The sequence below is a fragment of the Poecilia reticulata genome, chromosome 6, assembly GCF_904066995.2.
Source record: "Poecilia reticulata chromosome 6, P_reticulata-male-v2, whole genome shotgun sequence".
In the NCBI taxonomy this organism is placed as follows: Eukaryota; Metazoa; Chordata; class Actinopteri; order Cyprinodontiformes; family Poeciliidae; genus Poecilia; species Poecilia reticulata.
Window position 1 is genome coordinate 3,761,637 of NC_088835.1, and position 20,376 is coordinate 3,782,012.

The 20,376-nt window shown below is 36.4% G+C and overlaps 1 protein-coding gene and 1 long non-coding RNA gene across 4 annotated transcripts in view; both read right to left on the reverse strand.

Annotated features, from left to right (window-relative positions):
* Positions 1–4,782, reverse strand: part of fezf1 (FEZ family zinc finger 1) — an 8,380-nt gene extending 3,598 nt beyond the window's left edge. Inside the window, exons 1-3 of the mRNA XM_008410949.3 lie at positions 2,448–4,782; positions 1,573–1,707; positions 165–297 (exon numbers count right to left, since the gene is read on the reverse strand). Coding sequence (XP_008409171.1) covers positions 165–297; positions 1,573–1,707; positions 2,448–3,245 — 1,066 coding nt within the window. The 5' untranslated portion in view covers positions 3,246–4,782. The remainder of the gene's footprint in view (positions 1–164; positions 298–1,572; positions 1,708–2,447) is intronic.
* Positions 4,783–8,278: 3,496 nt separating this feature from the next.
* LOC145551904 (uncharacterized) lies at positions 8,279–14,590 on the reverse strand. 3 transcript variants are annotated; one of them, XR_014087773.1, is made up of 5 exons: positions 12,799–14,588; positions 12,369–12,508; positions 12,053–12,190; positions 11,839–11,944; positions 8,279–11,748 (listed from the first exon to the last, which is right to left on the reverse strand). It is a non-coding gene; the product is annotated as an uncharacterized LOC145551904 (long non-coding RNA). The 3 variants fall into 3 exon arrangements; XR_014087774.1 differs by having other exon boundaries at positions 11,863–11,944; positions 12,369–14,590; XR_014087772.1 differs by having other exon boundaries at positions 12,369–14,590.
* Positions 14,591–20,376: the final 5,786 nt, after the last annotated feature.

The window sequence follows — 20,376 nt, forward strand, 5'->3', positions numbered from 1 at the left end:
AAGCTCACTCCACAAGAAGTCAATTCATTTGGTTTAAAGTATGACAAAAGAAATGGATTTACTCCTTCAATCACGTCTTCCAGGTAAAACACAGAGCATCAAATGAAAGGTGTCAGAGGAAGAGCTTTGGTCCAGAGGATTCCCTTCATGTTGTTTTTTCTCACCTTTCTGGTGGAATCCTTTCCCACAGAACTCGCACACAAACGGTTTGTATCCCGCATGGATCCGAGTGTGCGTGTTGAGCGTGGAGCTCCGGTTGAAGGCTTTCCCACACTGGTTACACTTGTGAGGTTTTTCCTGTAAAAAGATTTGTGAGATATTTTTTTAATTAATCATGTCACTGGGGATTAACTATCTTTAAAATATACCCAACACATTCTAAGCAATACTGTAGGGATGTATGGATACTTAGCAGGTATTTTTATGATTTCAGGTTATGTTAAATTTCACATTAAAGTATTTTATTTTAACAAAAAATATTCTGTCTGATAAAACATTTTCAGAATACTCATAAAGCTTATGTATTTAAACATGTCTATAGAATGTCTATCCATATTTTTATACTCAAATGGAAATCTATGCTTCTTTACTACAGTTAATCTGATTTAATTAAGATTAAATCAGATTAAATAATAACAAGGGCTATTATTACATTATATTTCTATTTTCACACATTCTACCTGAATAACTGGCCAATTTATTCCTCAACATTGTGTCACTTATCTTTCATATTCTCCAGTAAAATTGTAAAACATCAATACATATTACAATTATTTTATTATCTGTTAGTGTTCTAATTTGAAGCTTTTTGAGAATGTTAGCCTAACGGTGGTCCAATTTAGTTTTTTTTTTTTTTTTTACTGTTGAGTTTTGTAGAAGCCTGCCCATGTAACCTACAAACTATGTGTTAGTTTCAGAGTAGAATTCAAATATAATGTAATAATGAGAAAACACGTGGAATCTGCGGGATAATGGTTACCAGAAAAGTTGTTATTTTAACTTGAGTAATTTTACAGTGTAACTAAAATACAGACTTTTAATTTCACTCATTAAAAGCTTTTTATTTTTAATCACAGAACAAATATTTTAAGCCATAGCACTAACTGTTCAGAAGCAATCTCATTAAATTAGCTTTAAAGAAAAAACGCGGGGCAGCTGACTGGAAAATTAAATTTCATTTTATGCTGATATTTTTATCCATACTGTTTTACCCCCCTGTTTCTTAAAAACTTTGAAATAATATGTTGTTCGGTAAAATCTTTCACAAAATAAATTACTGCGAACGTGGGTTTTCTGGCTCAATCTGGAAAAATGTTATAAATAAAATACATTTTTAAAGTTGATCGCTGGTTGAATGTTATTCAACCGTTTTAGAACGAACTAAACATGATTTGCATTTATACATAAAATAGTAAATAGACCAGCAAATAATTTTCCAAAAAGACAAATCAATCAATCAATAAACAGGCTTAATAATTTTGATTCAAAACATTTTGCAGAATTAAAACATGAAATGAAAACAGAGTCCCAGATGCACCGCATGCGGCCCGCAGAGCAGCGCTGCGGTCTCACCTGAGTGTGGATGATCTTGTGTCGGCACAGCGTGCTGGCCTGACGGAAGCCTTTCCCGCAGACCTTACAGATGAACGGCCGCGCGCCGGTGTGCACCGGCATGTGGCGGGTCAGGTTGTAGTGCGCGTTAAACACCTGAGAGGAATGAGAAGAGGAACGAAGACTAAGATCAGATTACACCTACTGCTTTATTATTATTATTATTATTATTATTATTATTATTATTATTATTATTATTATTATTATTATTATAAGCTTTTTTTATTGTAAGTCATCAAGTTTCAAAAAAGAAACAAAACAAACCAGCCCCCCAGACCCCCAAAACAATCCAGTTTCCCCCTGGATTCTGACGGATCACATCCAGTCTCGTCTCATTAGCGGAGTTGGTTTTGGGCTCCGGCTCCCATCAGATGATAAAACGCCGCAGCGAGTCGCTCCTTCGTGTTATTTTCTTTTAACGAAAATCTGGAATTGCTGAATTTTTTAAATAGCAAAACATAAATAAAAATAGTAATAATTTTGGCGTTTCTTATCTATTGGGCCTCTATTGTCCCGTTCGAGCAGCAAGAAGAGACATAAATTGTTTATCCAACAGAAGAAAACAAAGAAAAAAACCAGCGTTGAAAAGCAAGTAATAAATGAGGGTCTATTTTATTAATTCGTTTCTTTATTTACAAATGTAATACCTTTCCTTTTTGACTGTGTCCAAATTTAAATGTTGAAAAGTAAAAGTATTATATTTTTGGTAAACCAGTCATAAAAATCAAACTTTTGCCATATTAAGACAGATTAAAAAAATGTTTAAAAGGCGATAAAAGCCCCGCAGTGTCGCACCGCTGCTGCAGGCTGCTGGAAGTCGCCCGGCTCCGGCTCACCTTTCCGCAGACCTCGCAGGTGAACACTTTGGGTTTGCTGCCGGAACAGGAGCCGCTCAGTCGGGCCGCTGCTGCCGGTGAACCTTTAAACATCTTGTCAGTGAGCATTTGATCCCTTTCCTTCATGTAGTGCTGGATCTGGCTGGGACAGAGCTGCTTGAAGGCCTGCACACCGGACACCGAGTAGCGCTCCCCGCCCTGCTGTTTGCTCTTTTCCGCGATGAGGGCTTTGTGTCTGGCGGTGAGGAGGTACGAGGCCATCGGGTGCAGGTTAACCAGGCCGGCCGGCGGGGCGCAGGCGCCTCCATCGCCAGTGCAGTTCAGGTAGCACATGGTGCCCACGGTGGAGAGGGAGGACTGGTTCACCACCCGCGGTCTGAAAAGTTTGTACTGACCGCCGCTTTGGCTCACAACGGAGTCCTCCTGCTGGGTTCGGTAATTCAACCCGAATCCCAAAATGTCTACAGGAGCCGGCAGGTGAGCGCCGTCCAAGTGGCCCGGATCCAGCCCGCTGATACTGAGTCGGTGGCCTGCCTCATACCCGAGCGGTACCAGCGGGATCATGCAGTGCAGTGAGGACGGACACACGTCGGGCTTCCCCATGGGAGAGGTCTGGAACCAGGTGCTGAGCGGTATCGACTTGGGTTCGGGTGTCCTGGCCATAATCCGGTCGATGGAGAAAGCGAGAGGCTTAGTGCTGCCGCCGGAGGTGAGCATGTCTGAGCCCGCGGACTGGCTCCCGGTGGCCGGGGGGGCGCCGAGGATACCCGCTGGGCGGCAGAGAGAACCGTCCATCATGTTCGCATCAGCCACACAAAGACAACAACAACAAAGTAGTGGAAGGAGCGAGGGGTCGGCGCTGCTCCTCAGCGGCCCGCAGGAAAGGGCATCATCTGCCGGGGAAGCCCCTCTTAATCACAGCCTGTTTTCACGCCTAATGATGGCAAAGCGGGCGGCCGCAGCTCGTTCGATGGCTGCGTGCGGAGTGTCGAGACCCGCTGATCGTTACCGCCCTGGAAGGACACGGGAAAAGTAGATCATTTGCTCAGTTCTTCTCCGTCGATTCTGAGTTCCGTGTCTCTGCAGGAGAAAGAGGAGAAAGAGGAGGAAGAGGAGGAGGAGGAGGAGGAGGCTGGCACAACTCCTGCTCAACTGCAGGGAACTTGATGAATCCCAGGTCCACTTGTGGCTGCGCGTGACAGCATTTTAATATCGTTGTGGTCTCGAGGTCACTAGCGGTCACCTTCACATCAGAGCTGGGAGCGCGTGGACCTGGGCCATCAAACGGTTCCGGCAGAAAATGGATTTCAAAGCAGCGATGTGACGACTTTCAATCCCGGTTTGTCCACCGTCTTTTACCGGAACAACTTTTTATCCCCCAGTCCGTCACACAGATGGCGCCTGCAGGAACAGGAGCTGACAGCAACCCGCCCAGCCCATCCTGTCACCAGCGTCTCCCGCAGAAACACGGAAACATGAACCACAAACACAAAATGCCATCAGTCAACTCACAAAGTTTTATTACTATTCTCGTTATTAATAAAGACAAGGCTTCGGTAGAAATCTAGGCCAATTCATCAACAGATGCATGTTGTTCATTTTTCTCTCCTTTGGCTCGTCTGATACTTTTAAAACTATTAGCTGTGAGATTTCAGTCCCTGAAGGAGAACATACCGTTTTAAAACCCGCAACATCCAAAAATAACAACAACAACAATATAATAATAATAATAATAATAATAATAATAATAATAATAATAATAATATTATTATTATTATTATTATTATTATTATTATTATTATTATTATTATTATTATGTTTATTATTCCATAATTCTTGTGGTCATATAACCATTCAAAAATGAATGTATCAAGCCGTCTCTCCCTATCCTACTTTTTATTACTAGGTTAATTTTGGAGCCGATATATATGTAAGTATATGTGTATTGATGTGTGTAATTGTTTTTTGTTTATCACTTTAATGGCTTCAATTAGCTCCAAATGGTTCAAAAATACTAAAATGACAAATTATATGTCGAATGTCTCTCAAGAGATTTGTAAAACTGTTCGACTCCTATTTGATTTTGTTTCCAGAATCTTTCTTTCTTTCTTTCTTTCTTTCTTTCTTTCTTTCTTTCTTTCTTTCTTTCTTTCTTTCTTTCTTTCTTTCTTTCTTTCTTTCTTTCTTTCTTTCTTTCTTTCTTTCTTTCTTTCTTTCTTTCTTTCTTTCTCTCCTCGTTTTTTATTTATTCCTGTAACCTTTGGACATTCCTTTCAAAGTAGGCTTCCAAACTCTCCACACCTTCCATAAAAAATGTTTTTTACAATTCATATAAAAACAAACGTTTAAATATGTTGATATAAATGATTTATCTGTTTAATTATTTTGGTTTTCTTGATTAAATAAGATCTGAGAGCTAAAAGACCTACAATATATATAAAATGACAAGGACTCCAAAGCATGATGGTAGCCTCACACTATCATCATGAATTCATGCTTTCATACACATATTCACAATAATAATAATAATAATAATAATAATAATAATAATAATAATAATAATAATAATAATAATGCATTTACAGAAAGGAAACATGATGTAAGACTGTTTTCTGACAGCTTCATTACAATTTACGTTTTAGGCTTAATGTAATTAAACATTTTAACAAGTCAAATCTGAAACAATAATCCCACGATTTTAATGTTTGCTTGAAACAAAACAGGATTCAGTTCCTTAAACCAAAACTGAGAGAATGTGGAACCTCAAAGACATCCACATGTTTCAATAATTCCCATCTCACTTCTTCCAGCTTTTGGGTTTTATTTCAGGACATAATAAACATTAATAAGGAACGTTTTGAAAAGATTATTTAACCTGCAAATTCAGTGACTGTTTTAATGTTGTCATTCTTTATTAAGCCAAAATGAAAAGTTGTGTATTAAAAACTGAGTAAACCTGGTTTTTAAATGTTATGTAGCAGCTTTAACCTGTCAGTCACTTGCAACTCTGCTTCATTGCTTCTATGAGCCAAGCAATAATAATAATAATAATAATAATAATAATAATAATAATAATGAAGGTCTAGATTCAGCTCTTGGACAGATCAAAGCTTACAATCACCTTTGATTGAAAGCTTTGAATGAGATTCACAGGGTTCACAGATTGAACAGCTGGAACAGATTAAATGATTATTTTTGCTCCACCACCAGGTTTCTAATGCACATTTCTCATTAGGCTTCTTCTGGCCAAATAACAACAGAATAGAATAATATAATTTATTGATCCACAGGGGGAAATTGCTTACTAGCTGACAAGCTACTCCATCCAAAGTGTTAATACAAATACAAATATAACCATAAGTGCTAAAAATTTTAAACATTTATATCCAAGTGCAATGTAAGTAATTTAAATGACTGAATACAAATGAATAAATAAATATACTGTACAGTATACAGTTTTATTTTATCCAAACACAGAGCTGTGCACTATAGGCAAAATTCTCATCTTTCGTCTTGTAGGAACATCATGAGGTTCTTTCATAAAGAGGTTTTCTTCTTCAATTCCTCCAAACAGCCATACTTGTGGTTTACTTTGCTTACACCATTTTTTTTATTTTGCCTTTGTTTCTGTTTAATAATAGTGGGAAAACAATTGTTTGTGAACTTGATGTTAGATGAAGATAATATGATAACCTGGTGAAGACCAGATCATTTCAACTTGCTGATAAAACATAAAACCCTGGTGTGGCTGCGACTGGGGGAGATCTTTGCCAACCGTACTGTCATAAATATTTACAAGTAACTGAAAGCAAAGGAGGCGTTGATTGACTTTTAAAAATGCAACAAGGGTGACAAAACACAGTAACAATGTTTAGGCTGAAAAAAGGAACATCTCATAATTAAATATGTGCAATAGATCCTTAAGAGGAGTTAGTGTGAAAGGAACATTCTAATCTTTTTCAGAGCTAAAGATAGAGAGAGACTCCCCCTGTGGAGAGAATAGAGACTGTGGGTGCAAAGGTCAACAGTCTTAGGGTGCTTCACGATGTAAATTAGTTGATGTAGTGTTTTTCCTTTTGGCTCCTCAAAGAGAGGGCAGAAATGCTTCAAACACTCCTCTTCTGGTCCTGGGCCAGTCTGAGTCCATCCTCTCTGGTCTGCACTGGCTCCAGACACACTTTAGCTTCTTTAAATGACTTCTTAATCCATCATTACTTCACATTAATAGATTTAGGGAATACAAAAGCGTTATGCATACAAAGTGTACGGACACAGTTGAATTCATGCATAGAAACGAGTTACAACCCATAAATGTTTTGGTAAGATATAAGCTGTTTTACAAGAACGCTTTCCTGTCTATGGAATTAAGGTAAAGAGGAGGCAGAACATTTGGTCAAAGGTGAAAACAAATAGTAATAATTGTTTATGCTGGTCAACCTATGTGCTAGTGAACAATAAATACATTGTGAGTGTCCAGGAATAAGTCTCCCAGAGGGTGTTTTGAATTATTTACAAATTCTGAAAGTGTAGATTCTAAGATTTCTAATGATTTCCAGCACATGCCAATAAAAAAAGGAAGACGATATGGTCATTTGAATGTTGGCACTCTGGAAACAAGATGAGGGAGAAAACAGGCCTCAAAGTGTCAAAAGAATCTTCCTCTTACCTGATCAGCTACCTGGTGTGTTAACAATTCATGGGCTTTTATCTGGCTTATCTAGTTTGAAATATTTATTTTTGGAAGTCCTCAGCATTTATTATTTATAGATTAATACCTGAACACCAACAATAAAATCTTAAAAAATTTAAACATTTTAAAAGTACTTAAGTAATTAAGCAATACTTAACCTTGTGGGGGCACAAGTAAAGCCTGGTGGCCCACCAGGCATTTAAAACACTGGGGGAAACCCTGTAATGTCTGCTAGGTCTGACTGCACTCGCTCTGTCCAGCCAAAACAGCAATGAGCAACAATATGAAGACTTTTCAATTTGGACCGGAGTGCCTTGAAATTGATGGGAATGTAGAAATCACCAGGAGTAATGAAGATGACCAAACAGAGGAAGAGGAAAGGAGTCAGTGCTTGTGCTGCTACTGCCAACTAGTAATGGTGAGATGAAGCTTCATGAAGCACTGAGGCTCCATCCTGTTTGACTCGTGAGCTGATGTGCTGTCAAGTGGACAATACAAAACAGGTAAAGTCAAAACAATGTGATGTATGAACCTTAAACTGACTAAAGAAGTAAATAAAAATGTTGTTTGTGATACTAATACATACATTTTATAGTCTTAATGTGTTGATATGAAACGATGGCTGGATCAAAAAGAGAACTGGGAACAAATGGGGGAGAGGATTTTCATGTGAAAGGGCTTGTTACTCTAACCAAACTTATGTCATTACAAAAAACACTAAATTATTCATTTATTCATTAATTAAAAATAAAATATTACTATAATTGGGTCCAGATGGTTTCTGTGTTGTGAGATCATTTATTTCACTGAGTGCAGATGAAGCAAGAAACGCATCAGCAGGTTCATAGAAGTAGGGATAAAACATTTTCTCACCTTCCCAAATAATATACATCTACAAATATCAGCTAGTAGATCTTAGAAGCTGCTAGAGTACACTCCAATCTTTTCACATTTTTCTTTGTAAACAAAAATCAATTCAACATCTCAACGAGAAAGTGCTGTCACTTCATACCACAACTTCTCAATAAAACAGTAAAGTTTGTGGATGAATGCAAAGGGTGTGTACTAATCAGATTTGTTCTGAACACGAGGCAAATGATTTGAAACTGACTGCGTATGAAGAACAAAATAATTTTTTATAAGTTATAAAATGTACACAGAGAACCACTCTGAGCCTTAAACCCAGCTTTATAAGAGATTCTTGAATGTGAACATAACAGATACCCAGCAAGACAAACACAGATTCAGCATCTTTACATTTATTCTTTGTTCACTGACTTTACTTTTTACTGTACAGATTCCAACAGTGTCAAAGGTCAAACATCATCAGCATCCATTTTTTTAAAAGTAATTGTGAGGATTTGGTTTTCTGTGTGTTTAGTTCCTGTGTCAACCGTCTGCCCCTTGATTTCCCCCAGCTGTCACTTGTTTCCCCAGATTATTTTCCCAAAGTATTTAAACAAACCTGTGTCTCTTGTTCCCTGTCATGTCCAAGTCTAAAGTCGTCTACGCTGCCCTTGTTCAGTCTACCAGTGTCTGAGCTCTTTGCATTTTTGCTCACCTCTGCTGTCTGGACTTTGTATTTTGTAAATTCTTCATTAAAACCATCAGCATTTGGTCAAACAACCTGGGTCTTCACCACTCTACACCACGTTTCAGGACAGTAATGTGTATTGTGAGTTTTACAATTGGGACCCTTGCTGCACTGAAAGATGCATCAAAGGTCATGCTAAAAAAGCTACATCTTTTTAAAGGTGATCGGTCTTACAGATTAGTAAATGCACCAACAGATGGCACATGAACCATTGTATTACACATTTAATCAACACCAGGGCTGCAGTAGGCACCTAAGAGATTGTTACGGTTATGCTTTGTGTGTGACATGCACACAAAACAAAGTCTGTAAATCTCCCAGTCTATGTGTGCATCGATGTTTGGTGTGATTCTAAGGCAGCTTGTTCAGGCTGTACTTTGTCCCACCTCAAAAATGTACTAAAGACAGCGTTTCTAACTCTTGATGTGATTATTTGTTTTGGGGCATTTCTGAATAAAGAGCACAATGTTTTGATAGAAATGATTCTGATAATTTTTATATTGAAATTGATGAACAGACACACTTTTACAGTGTTTTATTAAAGAATATATTTACATAATTTAATGTACATTTAACTTTTCAAGACAAGAAACAAATAATTTTATTGTATTTTTTATACATTGAGAAATGACTTTTGATTTATAAATCATTGTCAAACATTAAACTACATATTTTTCTTACTTTTTTTTCCAGAGAATAAATATTACAGTATGTCAACTCTGCTATTGACAACAAAGAGTGAAAATTATTCTAACAGAGTAAATCATGTTTATTTCATTATAAAAGCTACGTTATTGCACAAATACTTCAGATTGAGATATTTAAAAATACACAAAAAGTGAAAGAATAAAACATGTATTTATTATACTGGGAACACTGGTAATCCTAATGAATCCAGTTTGTTTCGTAAAACGGTTGAAACACACAGCGCAGGACTTAAGGAGCTCCGATCCTCTGCTGCCACATAGAAGATGGCGGACGGTTTTACGTAGGACTCAGCGATCCATGAGGGATCTACGTATTCATGTCTATGGTTAGCACTCGTTACCGCCAGTGTAAATCTTCTTCTGGAGTTTAATGGCGGCTGCTTGACCGACTATGAAAGCGCATTACTGCCACCAACTGGACTGGAGTGTTAAATGAAAGTTGACAAAAAAATACATTCTAAAAGTTATTTTTTCAAAAGTTACGTGACAGTATATTTTATTTTTATTATAATTAATTGCTAAAATGTTTTTAGATGTATATATGTTTATTTACTCAATTCCACTTTGAGCTGTCTCCTTTTTAGTTTATACAGAATATGATTCATAATCAGTGAGTTATATTTAGTGCTTAACTAAAAACTTAAAAAAATAATAGAAATGTTTATACTCTATCAGAAGGTATCACAAACTTTCAACCATTTTGTTCTTCAATTTAAACTTAAGAGTTAAGCAACTGAATACTGAAAAATCTTAAGTCCAGTATTGTGATGTGGAATGACCACTACCACTCCAATATAGCATGACTCTGGGTCTTTAAAGCAGTGAACATTAACATTAGTTTGAATATTATTCACAAAAATACTTTATGTACAATGAACCACTCTGGAACATGTTTTTTATTTTTATTTTTGATTAAGTTGTGCAATTCCTCCCATCACAAGATAAATCTTCAGATAGGAGGAATGTCAAAGATCACGTTTCACAAAAGTCTATTGTATGTAATCATGCATATTCTTCTTTTATATCATAAATTCAACCAAAACTAAGTTTTTCAGTGCTCCTAACACACATGTAATATATATTTTAATGGATAAGATAGACTGTTTTCTCCAAACATACTTCTTTATGGTGAACAGAAGGTAAAAAGGTTTAGCTACAAAATGAATAAGAGTCAATAGGTGGTGCTCAATAGTTGGTTTGCATTTGCATGGCACTCAGCAACTTCATTTAAATACAAAAACCTCTGCTAGGCACAAGGGGAGGGGGGTGATAGGGGAACACGAACACACAGCGTTTTTGACCATTTTTGGCAGTGCTCCACTCTGACTAAAACCTCTTGCCGAAAGCCCTCAATGTCCATGCGCACGGCAGAACAAGGTGTCAATAGCTGACGAAAATCACATCTTTCGTCCTGTGAGCAGTTACTGGAGTGTACACTCAAGCAACTGACAACAATTACAGAATTCCACCATGAATTTCAAAAGGGCAAAAATGTGCACAAAAGGGCAATTATTTCAAAAAGTGCAATAGTGAAGTTTACCAAAAGTCATCCCAGGTGAAAAAAAAGTATACTTTAGTATACTAAATTTTAACATACTTTAGTATACTTTTATAGATGTACTTAAACTGTACTATTTTGGAACAACTAATTTTGTGCTTAGTATACTTTAGTAGTATTTAAATAGTATTAAATTAAATTACAACTAATAGCATATTTTAGTATACTATACATACTTTTTTGGAACAACTTCAAGTGTACTTAGTGTACTTAATACTTTTTAAATATAATATTTCAGAGCTTTATTATTATATTTTGCTATAATTATTATATTTTGAGTGTAATAATTCTGTCTCAGAATTATATTACAAATATATATTTCATATACTTCAAATATATTTAAAATATACTATTAATATATTAGAAATGTATTTAAATTACACTTAACTTTTATTTTTGATTTCCTGCCATTGCTAATAAAGTACAATTTTACTTACTCATAAAAGTCTTTATTCCTACGTACCCATTTTGTAAATGACATGCATAACTACACTACAATACTTACATTGTTTTAGGCTACAATTACAAGGAAAGATTAATTACACAAGATGCCCAAGGTAATTCAAATATTTTGTTTTATTACCGACATTTTAAAATTGTCCAGTTTTACTCACAACTTTATGAACTTTACATAAATTATCAGTTTACACATCAAAAGTGAACACATGAACATGAAAATTTAAGTGTGACAATAAAACATGAAAGTGAGGATCAACGACAGAACATTCCCGTTCACTGCACCTTACAGGAACCTACAAAAAAGAACAATAGAGCAATTAAACAGAGAAACTATTTCTATTTAAAGAAAACAGAAAAATGGCAAATAAAAAAATAATACTTACAATTTTAAGACGTTGTGGACTCACCATGTATGTGACATCATAAGAACTAATGATGATTGGGACCAGATGCCTCAGGTGGAAAAACATTTCTGGGTGTCTTCTTTGCCTGTTTATGTTAGAAGTATAAAAAAATAGTCAGCAATGTCATAGAATCAGTTGATGTTGGCAATAACTATGAAGCTGTTTTAAGTGTGGACTTAAGGAGACAAACTACCTTAAAATCTTTCCATCCATGATCTGAACCCACTGATTCTTGCAGGGTAGCAAGGGGGGCTGGTGGTGCCCATCTCTAGCAGCCATCAGATGAGAGGCAGGGTTCACCATGGACAGGTCACCAGTCCATCACAGGGTCCTGAAAGCCAACAACAAATAATAAAAAAAGAAAGATAAATGTTAGATTAACAAGAAGAGAAAATTTATGTCCAGTTATCTTTAAATCAAATCATGTTAATTAAGCACTTGGTGTTGGTAACACAGCAGTTTTTGTTGTTGAAAATGTAGCTAGCTCCTCATTGAAAAATCAAACTTACATCATGAAGACGATGTGGAGGTTCATCCTCAGAGCTGGTTGGTGATCTGGTGGAGTCAAAGCTTCTTCTGAGACAGAAAGTCTTTAGGTTTCCTAACACCTGATTTCTCTGGCTTCCTCTTTCATCTTCATTTGCTTAGACTGCAAACATATGTTGAAGATAAAATCATTGATGAACGAGTTAGAACAACTTCACAATATCAAAGTCTCTCTGTCTTATGGAGCTTAATTAAAACCAGGTTAGTTTATGAATTAAAGTATAAGTCGCAACAAACAGCCTCCATGCAGTTATAACATGAAGCTGAATGATTACTATTGTAATAATCATACAAGTCACAATAAAATTTATAAAATAATTATTTATGAAACCAACATAAGTTATATATATTAACTGCATTGTTTAAATGAAGATAATTAATAAGCAAACTTACCACCAGCTAGCAACACTTAGCAGCCTTCGTCCCTCTGGGCTCCTTTTGTGAAACACATTTCATTTCCATCAGTTGTTGTCCTGTTGTGTTGTCGTCTAACTTGGACTAGGACGTCACCAGCTTGAATTTACCAAAATTAGTAACTATTGTCAAGGTCCTCTCTACATTTAAGGCAATATTATGCGAGTAAAAATGGCGAATTTGAACAGCGTCTGTTATCTTCCCTGCTTCAAGTTTTTTCTTCTCTTTGTGGCGTTTTTTAAGTAAATGAAAGTGTGCAATACCGCCACCATCTGGTCTGGAGTATGAACTGGAGCTAATGCCATTGATTATAAGGTTTTACATCACACATCTGAAAATTGATTGGATAATTTCTTAAAAATTATATCATGATTATCATTTTTTTATTGTATGCAATTTTAATAAATAGTAAAAGATTATTAAGGCACTTAAAAATTCATACATATTCATTCATATTTTGTTCACTTAATATTATTGATATTGATTGATTTAAATTTATTTTAATATATTAAAAGTGTATTTTGGTACAATTATGTTTAAGTGTGTTTAAAGTTCTAATTTCGAAATTGGTACAAGTGTATTTTTAGTATACTTCAGATATACTTATAGGTAGTACACTTAATATTTAGTATACTTAAAGTGTACTTTCATAAATTTAAGTATGTTTGAAGTATACTGTATACTTTTTTTTCACCTTGTATAGCACACATCTCCAGAAAAAGCTGAACGTTTTGATATATGAATTAGCACAATTAGTTGAAGATAGTAGAAGTAGTTGAAGTTAGTAAAACATATGGAAGACTGGATAACAAACTAGAAAAATAGCTGTTCGTAGAGAAACAGCTGTGAGAATGCATATTTGTAGAATGACTGCTGCAGAAATGCAAGAAAAAGTAGAGAAAAACTTAAGAAGTAGAAGAAAGCAGAAGAAATAGAAAAAGTAGAAAGAGTTGAACAGTGAAGCAGAAGCAGAAATTAGTACAGAACCATAAACTGTTGAGCAGTGAAACGTATCAAACAGCATAAACTAGCAGAAGCAGAAATAAGTGATACCAGAAATAGTTTAAACCACATGTGTCACCCCACCGTTTTATAGGCACATGTTTGACTTAAAATAGGTTTTGAGCACGAATTGACTACAAACTACATCTCCCATAATGCATTCCGATTGTTACCAGCCAACATTACGGCTTCTTGCCGTAATGAGCAGCAGAGTCACCTCAAGCTGCTTATTGATTTTCCCAGCGAATATAACTGAGACATCGACAAGCTAACATCAAAATGTCCAAGAAATGAAAAATCGATTTACAAGTAAGACTGTGAATGAAGATGTGTGAGTTGGAGTCAGGCGGCAGGCGGCGCTAGACTTTTTTTGTTATCAGTTATCTTGACTGACAACATAAAAAAAAAATCGGTCATGTACTATTTTTATCCGTTAAATTACAATCATAAAAACATCGGTTATTTAGTCGCATTTTATACGGTTTAGTTAATATTCACCGTGAATCCAGATCCCATCACTACGGAAGCGCATTGCTATCACGCAGGAAAAAAAAAATTCGAGCGCTATCACGTTATAACGTGATACGTATCTTGTTATAACGTGATACATATCACGTTATAACGTGATACTATCTTGTTAAAACGTGATACATATCTTGTTAAAACGTGATAGTTATCTTGTTAAAACGTGATATGTATCTTGTTAAAACGTGATACGTATCTTGTTAAAACGTGATATGTATCTTGTTAAAACGTGTTGCGTATCTTGTTAAAACGTGATATGTATCTTGTTAAAACGTGATAGTTATCTTGTTAAAACGTGATATGTATCTTGTTAAAACGTGATATGTATCTTGTTAAAACGTGATACGTATCTTGTTAAAACGTGATATGTATCTTGTTAAAACGTGATATGTATCTTGTTAAAACGTGATAAGTATCTTGTTAAAACGTGATATGTATCTTGTTAAAACGTGATATGTATCTTGTTAAAACGTGATACGTATCTTGTTAAAACGTGATATGTATCTTGTTAAAACGTGATATGTATCTTGTTAAAACGTGTTGCGTATCTTGTTAAAACGTGATATGTATCTTGTTAAAACGTGATAGTTATCTTGTTAAAACGTGATAGTTATCTTGTTAAAACGTGATATGTATCTTGTTAAAACGTGATATGTATCTTGTTAAAACGTGTTGCGTATCTTGTTAAAACGTGATATGTATCTTGTTAAAACGTGTTGCGTATCTTGTTAAAACGTGATATGTATCTTGTTAAAACGTGATAGTTATCTTGTTAAAACGTGATATGTATCTTGTTAAAACGTGATATGTATCTTGTTAAAACGTGATACGTATCTTGTTAAAACGTGTTGCGTATCTTGTTAAAACGTGATATGTATCTTGTTAAAACGTGATACGTATCTTGTTAAAACGTGATATGTATCTTGTTAAAACGTGATATGTATCTTGTTAAAACGTGATACGTATCTTGTTAAAACGATAATTCTATGTCCAGGAAGTGGCGGTATTATGCTAGGCTAGTACAGTGGCTGACATGAATTGGTCAGGTTTCCCTTCATGTTTGGTCTACACGGATATGGATGCTGTGGTTAAAACCATTAATAGCTACTCTGAGCAGGATCCTACACAGAACGGGCTGCACAGAAGGAAACGTCAGTTTGGTTCTCTAGCTGTGGCGGCGTTCCTGACTGTCTGGATCGAAGCTGGAGTTGGCTTCCGTTTGTAGCTTCTGATTCGGGAAATGGCTAAAGAGCGATTAAAACGGAGGCTCAGATGTATTTGCTGAACATTTTCTGTAAAACATTTTTATTGAACAGTACAATAGGTGCATAACGGCAACGGCTGTTCGTAACCAAGCAACCAAAATAAACAGAAGGCTAGATAGTGGCAAAAGACAAAAAATTAGATCCTGTTAAGCATTCTTCAAAATAAAAGACTTCCTCTCTCTTCCCTTTTGTCAAAATAAATCATAAATAAAGCTTTGAATTTAATTATTTTTCACATCACCTTTTTGTAATAATAATAAGCATTTAAATTATACTTAACATATGACTGTAATTAAGTAACTCCGTCCATTTTCTTTACACCCTTGTATGTTAGTGGGCTCGGGAGGGGTGTTGGTGCCTATCTCCAGCTGACATTCTGGGCGAGAGACGAGGTACACCCTGGACAGGTCGCCAGTCTGTCGCAGGGCAACAAAGAGATACACACACACACACACACACACACACACACACAGGGACAATTTGGAGAGGCCATTTAACCTGACAGTCATGTTTTTGGACTGTGGGAGGAAACCGGAGTACCCGGAGAAAACCCACCATGCACAGGGAGAACATGCAAACTCCATACAGAAAGACCCGTGCCAGGAATCGAACCCAGAACCTTCTTGCTGCAAGGCATCAGCTCTACCAACTACACCACTGTGCAGCCCTGTAAATAAGTAACTAATCATGGAATTAGATTTAACATGCAAGTGTTAAGAAATCACCTGATATGCTTTAAAAACAAACATACATCGACACTTCAAATCTGGAGTAGATTATTCTACGCCAATGGCAGAATATTTCAAACCTAGTTTGTGATTTGTGAAACCTTTATCTGAATTGTGAAACTTCAAACATGAGAGATTTAAAAACCTTTTTGTATCTGGAATGCATTATAAATGAACTATCACATTTACAATATTTGCTATTATTTTAGCTTTCTGTTTTCTTTCATTTTTTTGTCCTAGAGCACCTGCCTTTCTGTTTGGCTGTTGTGGCTTACAGGGGATGCATTTTAACTTGAGAGGAAGTCTTTTATTTTGAAGAATGCTTAACAGGATCTAGTTTTGTCTTTTGCCACTATCTAGCCTTCTGTTGATTTCGGTTGCTTGGTTACGAACAGCCGTTGCCGTTGTTCAGCAAGTGTACTGTTAAAAAAAATAAATCTGAACAGAAAATGTTCAGCAAATACATCTGAGCCTCCGTTCTAATCGCTCTTTAGCCATTTCCCGAGTCAGAAGCTACAATCGAAAGCCAACTTCAGCTTCGATCCAGACAGTCAGGAACGCCGCCACAGCTAGAGAACCGAATTGACGTTTCCTTCTGTGCAGCCCCGTTCTGTGTAGGATCCTGCTAAGAGTAGCTATTAATGGTTTTAACCACAGTGCAAAGCAGCATCCATATCCGTGTAGACCAAACATGAAGGGAAACCTGACCAATTCATGTCAGCCACTGTACTAGCCTAGCATAATATCGCCACTTCCTGGACATAAAATTATCACGTTTATACAAGATACGTATCACGTTTTAACAAGATAACTATCACGTTTTAACAAGATACGTATCACGTTTTAACAAGATACATAACACGTTTTAACAAGATAACTATCACGTTTTAACAAGATAACTATCACGTTTTAACAAGATAACTATCACGTTTTAACAAGATATGTATCACGTTTTAACAAGATAGTATCACGTTATAACGTGATATGTATCACGTTATAACGTGATAGCACTCGAATTTTTTTTTTCCTGCGTGATAGCAATGCGCTTCCGTACATCACAAATTAAGCAGATAAATGTATCTACATTTTTCTCCGTAGTGACAAAAACCACTGACTGAGGCCTCAATAACTTTTAATAAATTAAATTAAGCGACTTCACTTAAATTAGCATCACTTGACGCGCTGGGGTCTGAACCACTTCCTCCTGGTCCCCATCTGCAGAAAACTGCGCTAATTCATCAGTCAGTTGGATCTGTCTGATCCAAACACACCAACTGAACCCTGGGAGTGTTTTACCCTGCGTGGTCCGGTGTGCGCTTTTTGTTTTTTGCGTGGTTTCGCTTCTCCAAAACGGACAGATGTTCCGTCTGCAGCTCCTCCAGAGCGCCGCTCTCCTGGGTAACGTGCACCAAGGCTCTATTTGTTAAATCCTCTGGATGAGTTACTTCCAGCGGTTTTGAATTCTTTGCAGCGGCGCAGCCGCGTCCGCAGTGGTTGAGCAGCGGACTGCGCATGTTACAGTCTAATTAACTTCTGCATGGTCATTTATTTCCTCAAGACAAACTGCCGGCTCCTCAAATGGATCAACACAACGTTGCATTCTCTTTAGTTTTCTCTGGTCTGTAATGGAGGCTTGAATTTAACGCGCCGTTTCAACCAAAGGTTTTGAATGCGCTTCCTAACCAGACGCTCCAAAGCGTCCGGTCCATAACTCTTCAACACGCTGTCAGCTCCCGGTCAGAAAGACGCATTTAGTTCAGAGTCCATGAGATGATATTCAGAAAGGATTTTTTATTAATTGATTTCAGTTGCCTCCGAGATAAAAATTTTGCGTAAAGTCTATAATGTCTGTCCATGTGAACCAGTCAAGGATGTTAATTAGAACCTGTCAAATGACCGACGGGCTTTCAATTTTCTGGTCGTTTAAAAAAATAACGGGTCAAATACGCTGCGACTTCTGTGTCAGGGTGAAGAGGGATCAGCTTTGCGTTCAATGACAGGCAAAACGTCACCTAATTGTTTTGTTATGTGAAATACATGTTGGTTGTGTAATAAAAAAAAGTTTTGTGACTGAAGTTGAGAGTTAACATCAAAACTTTTTATTATTCGTTTGCTTACCTTTAAACACTCATTTAAATATTGTAATTTTTAAACAGCAGTAATTTTACATCCATGCAAACTTAAATGTAATATTTAAAACTTCAATACATAAAATCAGTTATTTAACAATATGAGGTGTTTAATTTATTTTAATTTATGTATTTTCATACATTAATGCTAGGGCTGCCCAAGTCTAGTTTTCCAGAGCTACAATCTGCAACTTTAGATGCGTTCCTTCTGTAACACACCTGGACCATAGACTCATTATCAGCCTCTACAGAACTGAGTTGTTGCTAATGAGGGAAGTCAGCCTTTTGTCTGGTGTGTTTTAGCAGGGATGCATCTAAAAGTTGCAGTCTGGAGGACTGAACCTGGGAACTCCTGATTTCTACTGTCAATGTGGCCCGTGGAGGGCCAATGTGCTGAAGTTTCCCTCGGTGAAATTGAGTTTGACACCCCTGGTACACAACAGTTGAACAGTGAAACATAGCAACACAGCAAAAAGCGGAAATTAGCAAAAACGGAAATCGGTACAAAAGCAGAAATAGTTGAAGAAGTGAAACATAGCAAAACAAAAATCAAAAAGGATAAGAAGAAGCAGAACATTTTGATATATGAATTTCTAAAATTGATTAAAGATTGCAGAAGACTTTAGCAGATAATAAAACCAGTAGAAGTATAAGACATACAGAAAAGTAGGCAAGCATAATGCATAGAAAGAGATAAAAACAAAGCACAAGAGAAAAATACATTGAAAGAACAACGATCTCACCATTCAGTAGCTGCGCTGATACAGAGAACGAGAAAGACGTGGTTTTGAGTTGTACTTTAATAGTTTCTCCCTTTGCTGTTAAGCACAGCACAAAAGGTTCATAGCCTCACCAGCTGTGAACCTCACCGCATGTCACTAATTGCACACACACACACACACACACACACACACACACACACATATATAATATATATATTTTTCTGTTGTGAAATTATTGTTTCATTCTTATATCTGCTCTGATGATCCTCTTCTGCACAGCAACATCCAGTAATTTTAATTGTTTTCTCATTTTCAATATGAACCTCTCACTTGTTTGGGTTGTCATTTTCCATTTGAGCAATAATCACAGGTTTGGTGATTTGAATTAGGGTAAGGGTTAGGGTAGTAAAACCAGTGGAAGTGGAAGCCAAACAGAAAAGTAGACCAGCAGAATGCATAGAAACGGATAAAAACAGAGCACACGAGAAAAATACATTGAAAGAATAGGAGAAAGTGTGACATGGCTGTACTCCAGAGGAGTTTGACAGAAAACAGTAAGACCTGTAGCAATAATAGTAATGATTAAAGTAGACACTCGTGGCTACATTTGAATGCATAAATTATTTCTCTACAGTGAAATATGTATGAACAGCATCATTTTGTTTGTCAAAAAGCATTAAAAGTTCAAAAACAGCAGTTACTAGAGTGAAGACTCTAGTAATGGATGACAGTGAATTCCACCTGTATTTCAAGGGGCAAAAGATTTGCACAAAAGGGCAATTATTTCAAAAAGTACAATAGTGAAGTTTACCAAAAGTCATAGCACCATTCTCCTGAAGAAGCTGAACGTTTTGATATATGAATTAGTGCAATTAGTGAAAGATAGTGGAATTAGTTAAGCGCAGTAAAACGTACGGAACATTAAAAAATAATAAAGAGAAACAGAAACACTAGTAATTCTCACTGACTAGAAAAATAGCTGTTCCTAGAGAAACAGCCGTGAGAATGCATATTTGCAGAATGTCGGCTGCAGAAATGCAAGAAAAAGTAGAGAAAAGCATAAGAAGTCAAAGAAAGCAGAAGAAAAAGAAATAGTTTAAACAATTGAACAGTGGAACAAATCAAAAAGTATACATTTAGCAGAAGCAGAAATCAGCATAAAATCAGAAATAGTTGAAACAGTTGG